We start from the raw sequence: 14,471 nt of genomic DNA on the forward strand, positions 1-14,471 counted from the left end.
GCTTACCAAGACTTCTGCCGTGCTATCAAATCCGCAGCTAAACAAGCTATCCCTCTCGTCCGCTGAAAGAACTACACGCCGTGCTGGGATTCAGAGTGTGAAACTTTATACCGCTCTTATCTTCGCGCCTCACCAGGTGCTGCCTCTATCTCAGCCGCAACAAGACTGCTTGATCGGCTGGACTCACGGAGGCTAGAGCAATGGAAAAACACCGTCAACACTATCGACTTTACACACTCTAGCCGGATAGCATGGAGTACTGTCAACAACCTTACGGACCGTTCAGTACGCCCTTCCCGCCGATGCCCCGTTACTGCCAATAACATCGCATCAGAACTAGTAAAAAACGGGACGTACAAAATAGGCGACCGCAAGTTCTCCAAACTTGTAAAGGGGGAAACGTCTAATCTCTGGAAAATCCCAACACCAGACAAGGAAAGCGTTTCTGGTGAATTTACGTCTGATGAGTTCACCGCTGCCCTACAATGAACTAAGACCCGCAAGGCCCCTGGTCCCGATAACATCTGCCCCGAACTTGTACTCCATGCTGGCACCGCCATGAAGTCTTGGCTGCGCAAATTCCTGTCTTCCTGCTTATACCAACTCAAAATCCCCAAAATTTGGAGACGAGCCAAAGTAGTCGCGATCCCTAAGCCTCATAAGCCACAAGAGGATCCGAAGAGCTATCGACCTATATCTCTTCTCTGTATCCCTTTTAAAATCTTCAAACGTCTTATCTACACTTGAGTCGAACCAATTATAGACCCACTCTTGCCCCGGGAACAAGCTGGGTTTGGACGTGGAAGATCTACTGTAGACCAAGTCACTCTCATGACTCAAGACATCAAAGACTGCTTTGAGGCAAAGAAGAAGGCTGGTGCTGTGTTCCTTGACCTCACAGTCGCATACAACACCGTATGGCACCAAGGCTTCACCTGCAAACTCCTCCGCCTGCTCCCGGACAGGCACATGGTCCGCATGATCATGGAGCTCGTTTACAACAGAAGCTTTACTGCTTTACCCTCACCACCGGAAGTGGTAAACCAAGCAGGTTACGATGCCTTAAAAATGACGTTCCTCAGGGATCTGTCCTGGCCCCCCTTCTGTTTAACATCTACATCCACGACTTGCCAATCACGGTATCCGCAAAGTACGCCTACGCCGATGATTTGGCCATTTTACACTTGTCGAATCAATGGAATACATTAAAAGAGACTCTAAACCAGGACATGTCGACACTTTCAGCATATCTCCAGAGATGGAGACTGAAGCTCAGCGAAACCAAACAGTGACGACAGCCTTCCACTTAAACAACCTGGAAGCGAAGCGTGAGCTCAAGATCAACACCGATGGAAAAACCCTGCCCTTCTGCCCAAACCCTAAATATCTAGGGATAGTCCTGGACGCGAAATATTTTTTCCTACGAGATTTTTGTCTCATTTGCATATTTTGGTAAAAGTTTGTATTAAAACCGTGTGAATTCAACGTTTTCTCGTTGGCACGGTTGGTTCAGTGGTTTCATCCTTGCCTAGTGATCGTGAGAACGAGGGTTCGACGCCCGTCGAAGTCAACCTTTTTTTTTTCTTTAAAATAATTTTTGCAGTGCAAAAGAGCTTTTCAAAAAAGTAGGGTTAGGGAAAGCTTATATTTTATTATCATTGCAGAATTTCATTGGCAAATAGTTATTTCGCAATCTGAATCAACCAATCTCTCAAAACACTTTCAAAAAATCTTACTTTTAGAGTGACTGGAATCAATGAGACAAAAATCTCGTAGGAAAAAAAAATTCGCGTCCTGGACAGGTCGCTCACTTACCGTCAACATTTGGAGTCACTACGCAAAAAGATCTCAACACGCACAGCGTTGCTAAGGTGTCTGGCCGGCTCAGGCTGGGGAGCCGGAGTCGATACCCTGCGCATTGCCACCATCGCGCTAGTTCACGCTCCAGCAGAATACTGTGCACCTGTTTGGAGCCGCAGTGCCCACTGCCATCAAATCGGCACTGCCATCAAATCGGCACTGCCATAAACGACGCCTTGCGTATCGTGACAGGATGCCTGCGACCTACACCATCAGAAAATCTCCCTGACCTTGCAGGCATCCAACCAGCTGAGCTTCGTCGCGAAGAAGCTATCCTGTCACTTTCTCGTCGCGCTACGAACCCCAACCACTTGCTCTACTCAAGTCTCTATGAGTCTGTGAACGAGAAACTTCAGCGACTGAAATCGAGACACCCATTTTTACGTGCCGCACAACTTCTGATGAAAACCGCTGAAAATCCATCGGTGCGGCTGCCTGGGCGGACCACCAATAGAGCTCGGAGTGGAAGAAGAACTCCTCAAGACTCCAAAGTTTCATCTCCGACACCAGCAACCACCCAACCGGAATGCATTTGCCAATGAAGGCCTGGGTGCGGCTCAACCGCCTGCGTACTAGCGTCGGACTATTCCGCTCCAACATGCACAAATGGGGGATGGCTCCATCCGCGATTTGTGAGTGTGGCAAGGAGGAACAAACCGTAGACCACACCATTTGTAATTGCGCCAAATGGTGTGCGTGGTCTGCGTGAACTGGATGACAAATCAATTGAATGGCTGCTCGACACCTGCCCAAACATCTAGACCGCATCGCCGCCACTGCCCAAGGGTGGTAAAAAGCAGAGCCTCTCGACCCTTGGAGTGGCGAAGAAGGTTCAAACGAAGAAGACCACAGACAGTGGCGTATGCAGGATTTTCTCAAGGGGGGGGGGGGGCGGCATTGAGAAAAGCGTAGCCAGTAATTTTGAAAGGAGAGGTTTTGACGACCGGCAGGCGAAGCCCGATGGCGTTTTCGCTTAAGACGACACCCAGCGGTGGGGGGTCTGGGGAGCCTCCCCCAGAAAATTTTGAAAAATTACTTTGAATTTGGTGCATTCTGAGAGCATTTTCAACAAAAATGTGGGTATGAATATTGAATATTCCTGTAAAACGGTGCTGTCAGGTGGCATAGCAAAAGGATAAGATCATGTTTTCTTCGGCATTTTTCGGAAACAAAGCCAAGTCTCTATGTTTTCTTGTTGTTAATTCCTGGCTGAGTTGTTTGAATCTTTGGTATTGGCAAAACTCGCTCTTTTAATGCAGTTTTGTTTAAAATTAGGCAAGTTTTTTTTAGACTGAAAGCATCATTCCCAAGCATACAGAGACTGAAAGCATCAATCTCAATATCGTGACGTCACACGCGTGCCAAAGTGGGGTTGTAACTCTCAACCCCTTGGCTACGCCACTGGCCATTGATATCCCAGACGTCTTCATGATATCCCAGTATGGTTTTAGTTTAGACTTTATCCACTTCTCTCTCACTAATCACTATAATAGGCTTACAGAACACTATGCCACATTGGCATACCTGGGGTGGGGTAGGTGGATTGGACCATGTATTTCGTATTGGCTTAGTCTATAAAACAACATTGTTACAGTAATTGCTTTGACAGAGCAATGCAAAACATATTAAATGCCTTAATCTACGCCGTTAACTACTAAAACATTTTTAAGGGAGGGGAGGTGGGCCATGGCCCAATGCCCCCCCCTGCGTACGCCACTGACCACAGATATAGCAAAAAGTTCCAAAACAATCAGTAGAAAATTCAAAGAAAATGAAGGGGTGTACCAGCAAACATCTTTAGGATTGGCCCATGATACAAGAGAAGGATCCCGAGAGGATACAAACTGATATGAATGAATCAACAAGTGAATAAAAAAATAACAGTTAACCTCTCAAGTACATGTAGCTCCACACAGAGTGAAATTTACATGTCTTTTGACTCTTTTTTATTTCTTTAAAAGTATTATTGACTCAAAAAGAATGTCTAAAAAGACATTACGAAAAGTAACTACGGACAAAGGCCAGTGTTTCGATCTTCAGATCTCTTCAGCGTAGTAAAGTGAAAGTAGAAAGTTGTCTTGAGACAAGACAACTTTCTACTCAAGACAACTTTCTACTTTCACTTTACTACGCTGAAGAGATCTGAAGATCGAAACACTGGCCTTTGTCCGTAGTTACTTTTCGTAATGTCTTTTTAGACATTCTTTTTGAGTCAATAATACTTTTAAAGAAATAAAAAAGAGTCAAAAGACATGTAAATTTCACTCTGTGTGGAGCTACATGTACTTGAGAGGTTAACTGTTATTTTTTTATTCACTTGTTCAATCAGTAGAAGTTTGCATTTACGTGATGATCCAATTCCCAACTTATCTGCAATTTTAGGCTAGAGCTTTTCACAGAACACAGTAAGAAACAACAACTGATTGAAACATTTTAAGTTCTATATTTTCTGATTACATTAATAGTACATAAAACAACTTGAAATTTCTGTACTTGCACTATTCCACGACTATGACCAAATAAAGATCATTGTTATGATACAAGCTACTGTTATGAAGCTTAAATGATAGCCACTATGACGTCACACTTTATCGACCTTGTAAACTTGTGGAAAAAAATTGCTAGAAGCATGTTTTAATCAGCAATATCTTTCAAAAAATACTAAAAACTTGATACAACTAATTTTTTCAAAAGTGAGAAAAACTAACTGGTAAAGGTGATCAGGTACTATGACACTTCCTCAAATGGGTGATCAACCTAACACAGAAAGCAATCATTAAGAAATTAAATCAATAGTTTTTTTTCAAGTCTAAACCTTAAACCATTTGACCAGGTTAACACTCACAATAGTATTTCAAATTTTTTTTTTTTAATAATTGAATTAATAATTGATTTATTTTCTTAACTAAATATTTGTTACATGGTGATAGAAACTATTGAAAATATTCAAATATAATTCTATTTGAATAAGAATATTCTGAAGAAGCCACACTTGTGTAGTGAAAGTTCTATATATTATTGAATTGATTTTTCTGATTTGATGTGATATTGTTTACTTTATTTTAAATTGAGGTTGACCACATCATTTTTATGTCTTTGTGAAGTCATAATGGCTCAAGTCATAACTGTTGTCGAAGACTTCACAATAGCTAAAATATAATTATTAGCTTGCAATAGGTATGCTTACAGTTAAAGTGATAAAAACACTTAGAGAAAAATGCAGTGAAAGATTTTTGATTTCCTGGTAACTAAACAATCACTTTACTTTGCGAATAGCAGCCTTAGCCCTTGTCTACTCTTCAGCAGAGTACTGTGCACCTGTCTGGTGCCGCAGTGCTCACTGCCACAACATCGACACTGCCATAAACAGTGCCCTGCGCACAGTGACCGGATGCCTGCGTCCCACACCATTGGACAATCTCCCCATTCTCGCTGGCGTCCAACCTGCTGAGCTTCATCGCGAAGAAGCCACTCTGTCCCTCGGTCGACGGGCACTGGAGCCTAATCATCTTCTCCACCACAAGATCTCTGCCTTCCCAAACGGGCACCCCCGTCGACTGAAATCAAGACACCCATTCGTGCCAGCCGCCCGGCTTCTGATTAACGAAGCTGATGAACAAGACATCTCTGCGGCTACTTGGGCGGACCATAAATGGAATTCTGAATGGAGGTCAAGCACCACCAGACTCCATTCATTCATCCGCGACGCCGACACACGCCCCATCGGCCTGACACTACAGAGACAGGCATGGGTGCGCCTCAACCGTCTCCGTACGGGCGTCGGGCTTTTCCGCTCAACCATGCACCAATGGGGAATGGCTTCTTCCTCCTCCTGTGAATGTGGTGCCGAGGAACAGACCGCAGACCACATCATCAATGACTGTACCATCTTCAAGCCACCTAACGGAGTGGAAGGTCTGCGCGTCATGGATGATGAAACTAAAGACTGGCTGCTCTCTAGCAGCCTTCCAGTGTAGTCCGGGAACATCGTGAATCTGGGGTGGTAAAAGGATAGACCCTCGGCCCCAGAAGCTCAGACGACGACCGACCGACCGACAAAATGGGGAGCCAATCAGAAAAAAAATTATGCAGTCATGGGGAGTGGGGGACCTTAAAGTTTGAGGAATTTTTAAAAAATAACATGAGAATTTTCATATCAAGCAATTGTTTTTTTGATATTTTAATAGCATAATTGAATTCCTCACCCCTGAGAACATAGGAATAGACACTTTGCTCATCATAATTGGACAAGAAATGGTGACTTTAGAGCATTTTTCACAAAATATTCCCACGCACAATGACGCCACTAGTGGCAAAAATGTAAAACTTTACATTGCAATAACTTGAAAGCGACACAAGGTTTCAAAAAAATTCCAACAGTTATGAAAATCATTCTAAAATATGTACCAAATATGTAAAAACAAAGAAAATCTAAGAGATGATGGTGTAAAATTTCTTCAAAATTTGTTGAATTATAATGGAATGACTCACCCTGAACTTGAAATATACAAGGAAGAGCTGATCATAGTGATGAAAGCTATCTTACATTCCAAGAAAACACCAAGAGATGATTACATACATACTTGATTGAGCTCACAGCCTTCTGCCTACAAGCAGACATCTCCGATGTACACAAAAAGTCCAGGTTCTTGAGCTGTGGGGTAGTGCATGAAGCCAGATGAATGGCAAAACTGATTTATGCTATTAAAATGCCACTGTTATCCGAAGAAATTCTTGCCCTTCCAAAGAGTCACACTATTTGTACCTCAAAAACAAATGCAGAAAATTCAACGTTTTTTGAAATTTGTTGTGTTTGTTTATGTTCAGTGGTAGATAGAATGTGGTTCCTCTGCTGATGCTGCTTACAATGACATCAAGCTTCTGAAAAAAATCCTCCTTTATAAAGAAATTGCAGAGTCAGCTTTATTTGCCTTCTAAAAACATCTTTGGTATCTGACAGCAGAATCTGTCCCTGTGATCTTGTTCAGTGACAAAGTAAATGAAAATGGCAAGCTTTTGTCTTTTGAAAAAACATTAAAACCCTTAAAAAGATACAGTATATACAGTACTGGGTTTGGAAAACCACAGTTTGTGATATTTGCACTTTCACCTACTCAATTACATATAAGGATTGGTTCGAACAAGACTCTTGGTTTTTTTTTGAAGTGTTGAACAACACAGAGTTTTTAAGGCATGTCTCCTTGTGGAAAACGGATACGGTATCAATTTTCTTAATGCCAAAGATGTTATCAAATTTCTGCTGGTTACCAACGATTGTGCAGAAAGAAGTGTTAAACTCACAAGTGATTTTATCAGTGGATGTAGGCAGGAAGATAACTTTTAAAATGTGCTGCAAGTTGTGGAACATGAGCGGAACCAAATCTCTTTCTCTAACCTTGAAGAAAACGACACAAATTAACTTTATAAATCACTCATATTTTATCCTTGGGTCTTTTCAACAACATAAAACTGTGAAAATGGTATTGACAATAAAGTTCCTTTTTGCTGATAATTTGGCAAAAACAAATTTTTGATTGGATTAGAAACACACTTTATGTGCTTTTTTAACAAAAACACCATTTTTTTCAAATTTTCAAATTAATACTGACACAATTAAATGGTCCTTTTTCACATCTTTTCTTTCAAATAGTGAGTAAAGAGAGGCTGTAGAACATCTATACAAAGGGCCGAATGACTAGCTGAAGTTTTTAATTTTTGAGGGGCACCAGCCTCACCCTAGCGTACATCACTGCTACTTCTTGTCTTAACTTTTTGTCTTCACGCTTTTCTGAAATTCCATTTGCTGATAGTTTGGAGAATTTCTGACGAAGATCTCATAAGATTGCATTTTTTTTTTCGAGTTTTTCACTGATTCCCTTCATCGTGGTATCAAACTGACCACAAACAAATTTTCTACTGAATTTTACTCAAAATGGGATGTCTCCAGGTCTAATGTTTTCGTTGAGTTCAATTTTTACATTTAGACAACTGGTTCAATATTTTCATTTAAAAATCGCCCTAGTAATAATATAACATAGAAGAAAGTGAAGTTTGGTTAATTTTGAAATGTTTGCGGCAACTCCGACCAGCGACTTTCCCTTTCTCTAATGTTTGCGGATACTCCGATCAGCGACTTCGGTTCTGTTCTTGTTTGTTTGTTTATCTTTATCCTGCATTGCGGGAAAGCGGACTTGAGCGCTATGCACCGGTGTACGCCTTCCGACTTACACCTGACCCACGTTGCAGCCGACGGCAATGTCTGTTTTTTGTTGTCTACTCTACTTATGACTTAAATTTGGTACTACCCATTACAGGCCTCGAAACAACTTTTTTTTTCTGGCGGCCAAACGTGTCCGACTGAAGCAAGCTGTTCAGCGGCCAATCACAAGCACATGGCGGCCATCGGAACTTCGACATGCATCAACGTACAGTCTTCAAAATTAGCACATTTTTACTTCGACAGAAACGTTGCCGAGGCCAAACGACAAAAGTTGAAATTGCCTCGGCAATTGCTGTAAACGTTTATTATGAAACAATTGTACTAAAACATGTAAAACAAGAAGCGAAAAATATATATACTAGAGTAGTTTATCACTACCGCACTGTTTGATTTGTTGTGATGTAATAATACCAAAAGTAGCGATAAAGCGAGCAACAAGATACGCACGTCACACGTAATTCACCTTAAATAAATTAGGTTGATTCAACGTTCGAGTCAGCACAAATCGATTTAATTTTTCGGCGTGCTATATTACGTAACAACAATGCCCAATAAGAAATTTACGTTCGTTTTACATTAATTTGACATCTAACAACGTTGAATGATCCATTCACGCATTGCCGACGCTAATTTTGAAGACTGAATATATCGCATCAATAAAGTACATTGTGATGTCACTTGCATCCTGCTTATGTCAGACATCACCGTCCTTCTGGGTCAATCAATAATAACAATTCAAGCATAGACAGTGTGTATTGTGATTTATCGGGTGCTTTGGTTGCTTTCTAATCCTTTGTGATTATAAGTGGCAAAGTACTTTATTCACAAGGCCGTTTGCGTAGATTTTTTTTCGGAACTTCATGGCGGACAAATGCAGCCGACGGAAGGGCAAGACCCGGCGGACAAAATGTTGGTTTTTGTAGGTTAATCGCGGCCATGGCCGCGATGGCCGCCTTCAGTTTCGAGGCCTGCATTACTCGAAATCTATCACTGGGTACAGGCAATTATCGTAAAGTTTCTTGCCCAGAGAAACAACAGCAAGTGCGGGTGGCTGAAGTCGAACATGCAGGCTCTCGACTGCGAGCCCAACGCGCTAACCACTCGGCCACTATTTTTTCTCTCGATCTTTTCAGAGGGCGAAATAGGGGATACGAAGTGTTCTGGGGACGAAATAGGTGTACCTAGTTGTTGTTAATGCTGAACTTAAGTACGGTAACTTGCAGGCTTCTAGATGGCCAGTGAACTTGAAACGTTTTCCATACTGAAACAAAATTGTATCACCACTTCTTTTGCTTTCTGTATTCTTAGTTAAACAAACATTTACCGGTACTCTCAGTGGATCAATTGTTGATGACTGTAATTGTGCAAACAAAATATCAACATGTGGCATTATTTTGTATTCTTTTCTTCCCGCGCTTTTCAAAGCCGGCAGCTGAATTTGTGCTCTCCAGGTCCAACTTAAGAAAATAAACTAATGAAAAATCAAAGCCTGGAGACACGTCAAGTTAGAAAGTTTTGATAAAAGAATTTTTTGTGGTCACTGCGAAGAAAAATTTTTCAAAATTGATCAGGAATTGTTAAAAAAATGCAATTTGAAGAAATGTTAGAAATTTGCTGAAGGAACAAGCTGAAAGTGAAAGAGACAAGAAGTGGGCTTATTACAAATGGAAATTAACTCTTATAAAAAGTAAACTGTTCTAGACTAATTTGCGATTTATCATTATTAAAATAGAACTTTAAATTATACTAAATTTTTATCATTAAATTGTCAGTAATAGAAAGGTTGACTGCTAGCCTCACTGTTTTTTGAAAGTAGTGTTGCCAGACGTGCTAAGATCAATTACATATAATGTACCGAAATTTGTATCGTCAAAACTGCTTTTTGTAGCAGTAATTTTTTGTGCAAATTGTTACAACAATAATCTTTTTTTTAAATTTGCTTTTAAATACTTGTTTCTAACTTTTCATCGCTTAAGCTTAAGGCTACCTTTTGGTGGCATTGCAAATCGATTTAAATTCTTAAAACTTGTTTTATTTGTGATTTTCATTAAGCTTTTGAAATTTTGAATTGAATTTGATTAATTAACAACATTATTTAAAAAAAAGAAATAGCACCTTATATATTTTTTTATTTCGCTTAATTATATCTCATTGTTTACTACCGGTATTTTGTTTTTCTGAATTCATATGGTCACACTGAGCCAGTTTTATGTAACTTTTTGTTTCTCTGAGTCATTCCTTTATGACATCACAGTTTTATTTTGTTAATTGTCTTGAGACTTCATAATTTAAAGGCAGTGGCTATGCGACCGGATTCGGTCTTTGAATCTAAAACACTATTTGACCGGTCATGACGTTTTTTTTCTTCTTTTTTTCCTTCAAAGTAAAAACCGAGAGAAGAAAAAAAGTGCCTATATAAGTTCTAAATTCAACAACTTTATTCAACTGAGTCCGTGGCGCGTGCGGTTTTTCTCGGGCCGGTGTTCGCGTTTGATACTATCCTGAAGCGCTTTTTTTTAACTAAATTTTGACCCAAAGTGAGCTCAATCGTTAGGCTGCTGCATTTTTGTGGTCAATTTTTAATTCGAGTAGCTTTTTTACGTCTTTTCAAATATAAGTAATAAAGTTAGAGTATTTTTAATTTGCTGGAATTTGAGAATTTCTCTGGGTAAGTTTCCGTTTGTCGTAAGAGAATGTGACCGTGTTTGCCGAACGACACATTACATTTCTGCTCTCAACAAGTTAGTTTGGTCATAGGTGGCTGTAAAAAGTTACTTGTTGAGAGCAAAAACCAAACTAACTTGTTAAGAGCAAAAATGTAATCGTTGTTTGGCAAACACGGTCACATCCTCTTACGACGAACGGAAATTTACCCAGAGAAATTCTCAAATTCCAGCAAATTAAAAATACTCTAACTTTACTACTTCAATTCAATTAAATATTACTTATATTTGAAAAGACGTAAAAAAGCTACTCAAATTAAAAATTGACCACAAAACTGCAGCAGCTTAACGATTGAGTTTACTTTGGTCAAAATTTAATTTAAAAATAAGCGCTCCGGGATAGTATCAAACTCGTTCACTCCCGAACACCAGCCTGAGAAAAATCGCACGCGCCACGGAGTCAGCTGAACAAAATTGTTGAATTTAAAACTTATATATATAGGCACTTTTTTCTTCTCCTGTCGTCTTTTGCTTTGAATGAGAAAAAGAAAAAAGAATACATTATGACGGTCAAATAGTGTTTCAGATTCATCGATCGGGGCCGGTCAAATAGCCACTGCCTAATTTAAAACCTTGAAAAACTTTTCTGGTCTTGAATTTGGTAAAGTTTAAATCGTCCTTGTTGCAAACAAGTGTTAATAACTTAATAAAATTGTACAGTATGCACGTTTTTGTTTTTTTGTAAAACTGAGAAAAAAATGTGGTTGAGCTATGTATGTATTTTTTATATGTAATCGTATCTTTGCTTTTTTTTCACTTTTTTCTAAATTTGTGCGGTCACACTGAGCCGGTTTCCTGTAATTTTGCCTTGCTGAATCTGTTACAGCATCAATTTTTAAAAATGCTTTTGAAGACTCACAAAGCAAAAGTTCAGGAAACTTGTCACTTTTTGAAATTTTTCTTTGTGTTGTAAAGTTTAATTAATCGCCCTTGCACTTGCAAGTGTTAATTGTAATTGTAGGACTATTTCACAAAAATTTTTTTTTTCTTTTTCGCTTCTAGGTTTGGTGGCTGTGCAATTTTAAGATAGTGGTAACACTGTTTTATCGATGTATGTAATATTTTGAACTTTTGGGTTTTGCCATCTTTCCTTTTTGTTGGTGTCAAATTCGTATGTTTACTTTGCCGTTCTGTACATGTTTGCGCCAGCAGCAAAAAAAAAAATTGAATTCTGGAAATTTTTTTTAACCAAAACAAGAAGTTTAGATCATTCAACATTTGTTTAATGCCACTTGCTGCATTCCTGTACTTTCTGACCTAGATTTTTCTAACTTTGGCCTACTGCAGCATTAAATGAGGAGATCTTTAAATTCAAAAGCAGTTTGAACTACTCGGCTTTTGAAGTTCCATCTACTGTAGTTGGCGAAGAAGCCGGAACTTGGTAATGTGGAACTTCTTCCAACACAGTTATTTCTTGAGAGTGAGAAAAAAGTTCGTATCCCAGACAAGTTATTAAAAAATGGTGCAACCTATTTTGTACCCTAAACAATCCGTACCCTCAGTTTGTACCCACATTACGACTATTAAACAAGTATGTATAGAACATGTGGGTTGAATTCAATTGTTTTATAGAACATGTGTTGAACAATGGGGAATATGGTTTTATCTGGCAAGGTTACGATATTTGAGATATTGATTAATGCATTTTGAAGAGTTAATTTAAAAAAGCCTAATTCGAGGAATTCGTTTAATCTGGCAACTCTGCGACTGTGGAAGCAATTTAAATATTGCTTTCATAGATTTGTTAAAAGAAACATAAATCTCGCAAACTTGGCGTTGTTTTTTTCTTTCTCTTTCACTTGTTTCTCCTTTTTGCAAAAACGAGAGCAAGGGAAGCAATATATACAATCTTTGCTTCCGTAAGCTTCCAACTTTTTAAAAATTAAAACCGAGCTGAAATCATACGGGGACGTGAGTTAGAAACTGTTCTAATTTGTATTCAGGTTAAGAAATTACGAAATCGTTTTACTTAAAAATATCTTCTCTTTTTTCAATTTTGACAGGGTAAGCAAGATGCTTCCCCTGCTTCTATTGAGGATACGCCCCTGGTTTATAATTATGTTCAGTCTAGATCTACAAAGGTTGAATTCAATTGTTGGGATTCTTACGCCTAACTAAACCCATCATCTACATATACCTCCGTTCCCCTTACTCAGTATTTACGCTGGAGAATTAACTGCCAGCACACTAACTGAGGTTACATTTACACCAACAACCGCGATGGAAAACGCCTGGCTAAATGGGCTGCAAACAACAACCTGGCTTTTCATTATTCAAAAGATCTAGCTAGCTTCTGGTCCGGTGTAACAGTCCAGAAGTTACCATTACTTCCAGACCGTGTACTGTATACTAGGACTATAGGCGGTCCAGAAGTTATTTAGTTTAATAACTATTTACTATATGATATATATTATACGATATTAGTTGAACTGTTTTTCTCAAGAAGTTATTATTTTGCAAAAAAACTGTTCAAAAGTTTTATCTTTAACACAGTTCTGGAATCAGAATGTATGATTCATAAATATGTCCATAGTGAGATAGTGTTATTGCTTTATTTATTTTTGTTCTACTGTATGTACTGTAAGTAACATGTCAAGATTTATATGCTGGTGAAAATCGAAACCTAACAAAAATTGGTTAAGTACTTAAGTAGGTACCGTATAGGTAATTAGGTGATAGGTATGCTATAAAATGTCTTGCTTTTGCACGATACAACTTTACAGCCGCTAAGTAATATGCAATTTTTGTAATTTCAGGTTTATTAAAATATTTCATCTGTTTTTTTTCAAAACCTTTATTTATCTGCATTAGTTTTGGTAAATTTCTCAAATGCGAGATTAATCATCAACTTTGCAATTTGTTACGATGGAACAAAGAATATTAAAGATTATAAGCTTAAAGTGGACTGTGATTTTTGCATACTTGACGTGCCTGATAGGAGTCTTTATATTTGCTAAGGTTTGACATGAAGTGAATGTTACTGTATGTATGTGCTACTATCCAGGGGCGCAACTAGGGGGGTCATCTAGTCGGCATGACAGCCCCCTTTAAGATTTGCAACTTCAAGAAGACGAACGACTAACTAGAATAAGACTTACCTACTACTTAATGTGTGTCAGTTCAAGCTACGTTTTATGCATACCAAACTTGTTTCACGCTGAAGTCGCATAAACCGCAATACAAAATATTAACAGACCGTCATTTATTCACGCAATATGATGTCATAAAAACAAAATGACTTTCCAGGATAGTAAAACTTTCAGTGCGGGAAACCGGCTCAGCTTTACAAAGCCATCAAGTTGTCATTCTCAAGTTCAGTCGTTTTCTTCTTCTGCCTTTGTTTTTTCAAAACAACACCCACGCGCGTTGCGCGCACACACGTAAGGGACCTCTGTTAATCACATGCAGAAACGGATTGGCATGCACGACGCACGTGACTTGCAGGCGTTTTGCGGATGGCGGAGCATTTTTTCAAAACATTTTTTTTTCTTTTTTTTATAATTTTTTTCCTTTCTCCGTATATTATTTCCGAATCCAATTACCCGATAAAAAAGCGGTTTTTAGATTTGATTCTGGATGGATTCGAATCTTAAGGATTCGAAATTCTACTTTGGGCATCCCTACTTAGGATGCAACCTTATTAACCCACAAAACGAAACTGCAGCTGG

The 14,471-nt window shown here is 39.0% G+C and overlaps 1 protein-coding gene across 3 annotated transcripts in view; it reads left to right on the plus strand.

The window, feature by feature from the left end:
* Nucleotides 1-11,191: 11,191 nt before the first annotated feature.
* Nucleotides 11,192-14,471, plus strand: part of LOC145774820 (GPI ethanolamine phosphate transferase 2, catalytic subunit-like) — a 192,396-nt gene continuing 189,116 nt past the window's right edge. For all 3 annotated transcript variants that reach the window (XR_014290061.1, XM_082586138.1, XM_082586136.1), the window contains exon 1: nt 11,192-13,761. Coding sequence is in view for 2 of the 3 variants with exons in the window: in XM_082586138.1 (XP_082442264.1) it covers nt 13,669-13,761 (93 nt within the window). In the remaining variant the exon portion in view is untranslated. The remainder of the gene's footprint in view (nt 13,762-14,471) is intronic.

This window comes from Aplidium turbinatum, chromosome 7 (genome assembly GCF_918807975.1).
Source record: "Aplidium turbinatum chromosome 7, kaAplTurb1.1, whole genome shotgun sequence".
Classification (NCBI taxonomy): Eukaryota; Metazoa; Chordata; class Ascidiacea; order Aplousobranchia; family Polyclinidae; genus Aplidium; species Aplidium turbinatum.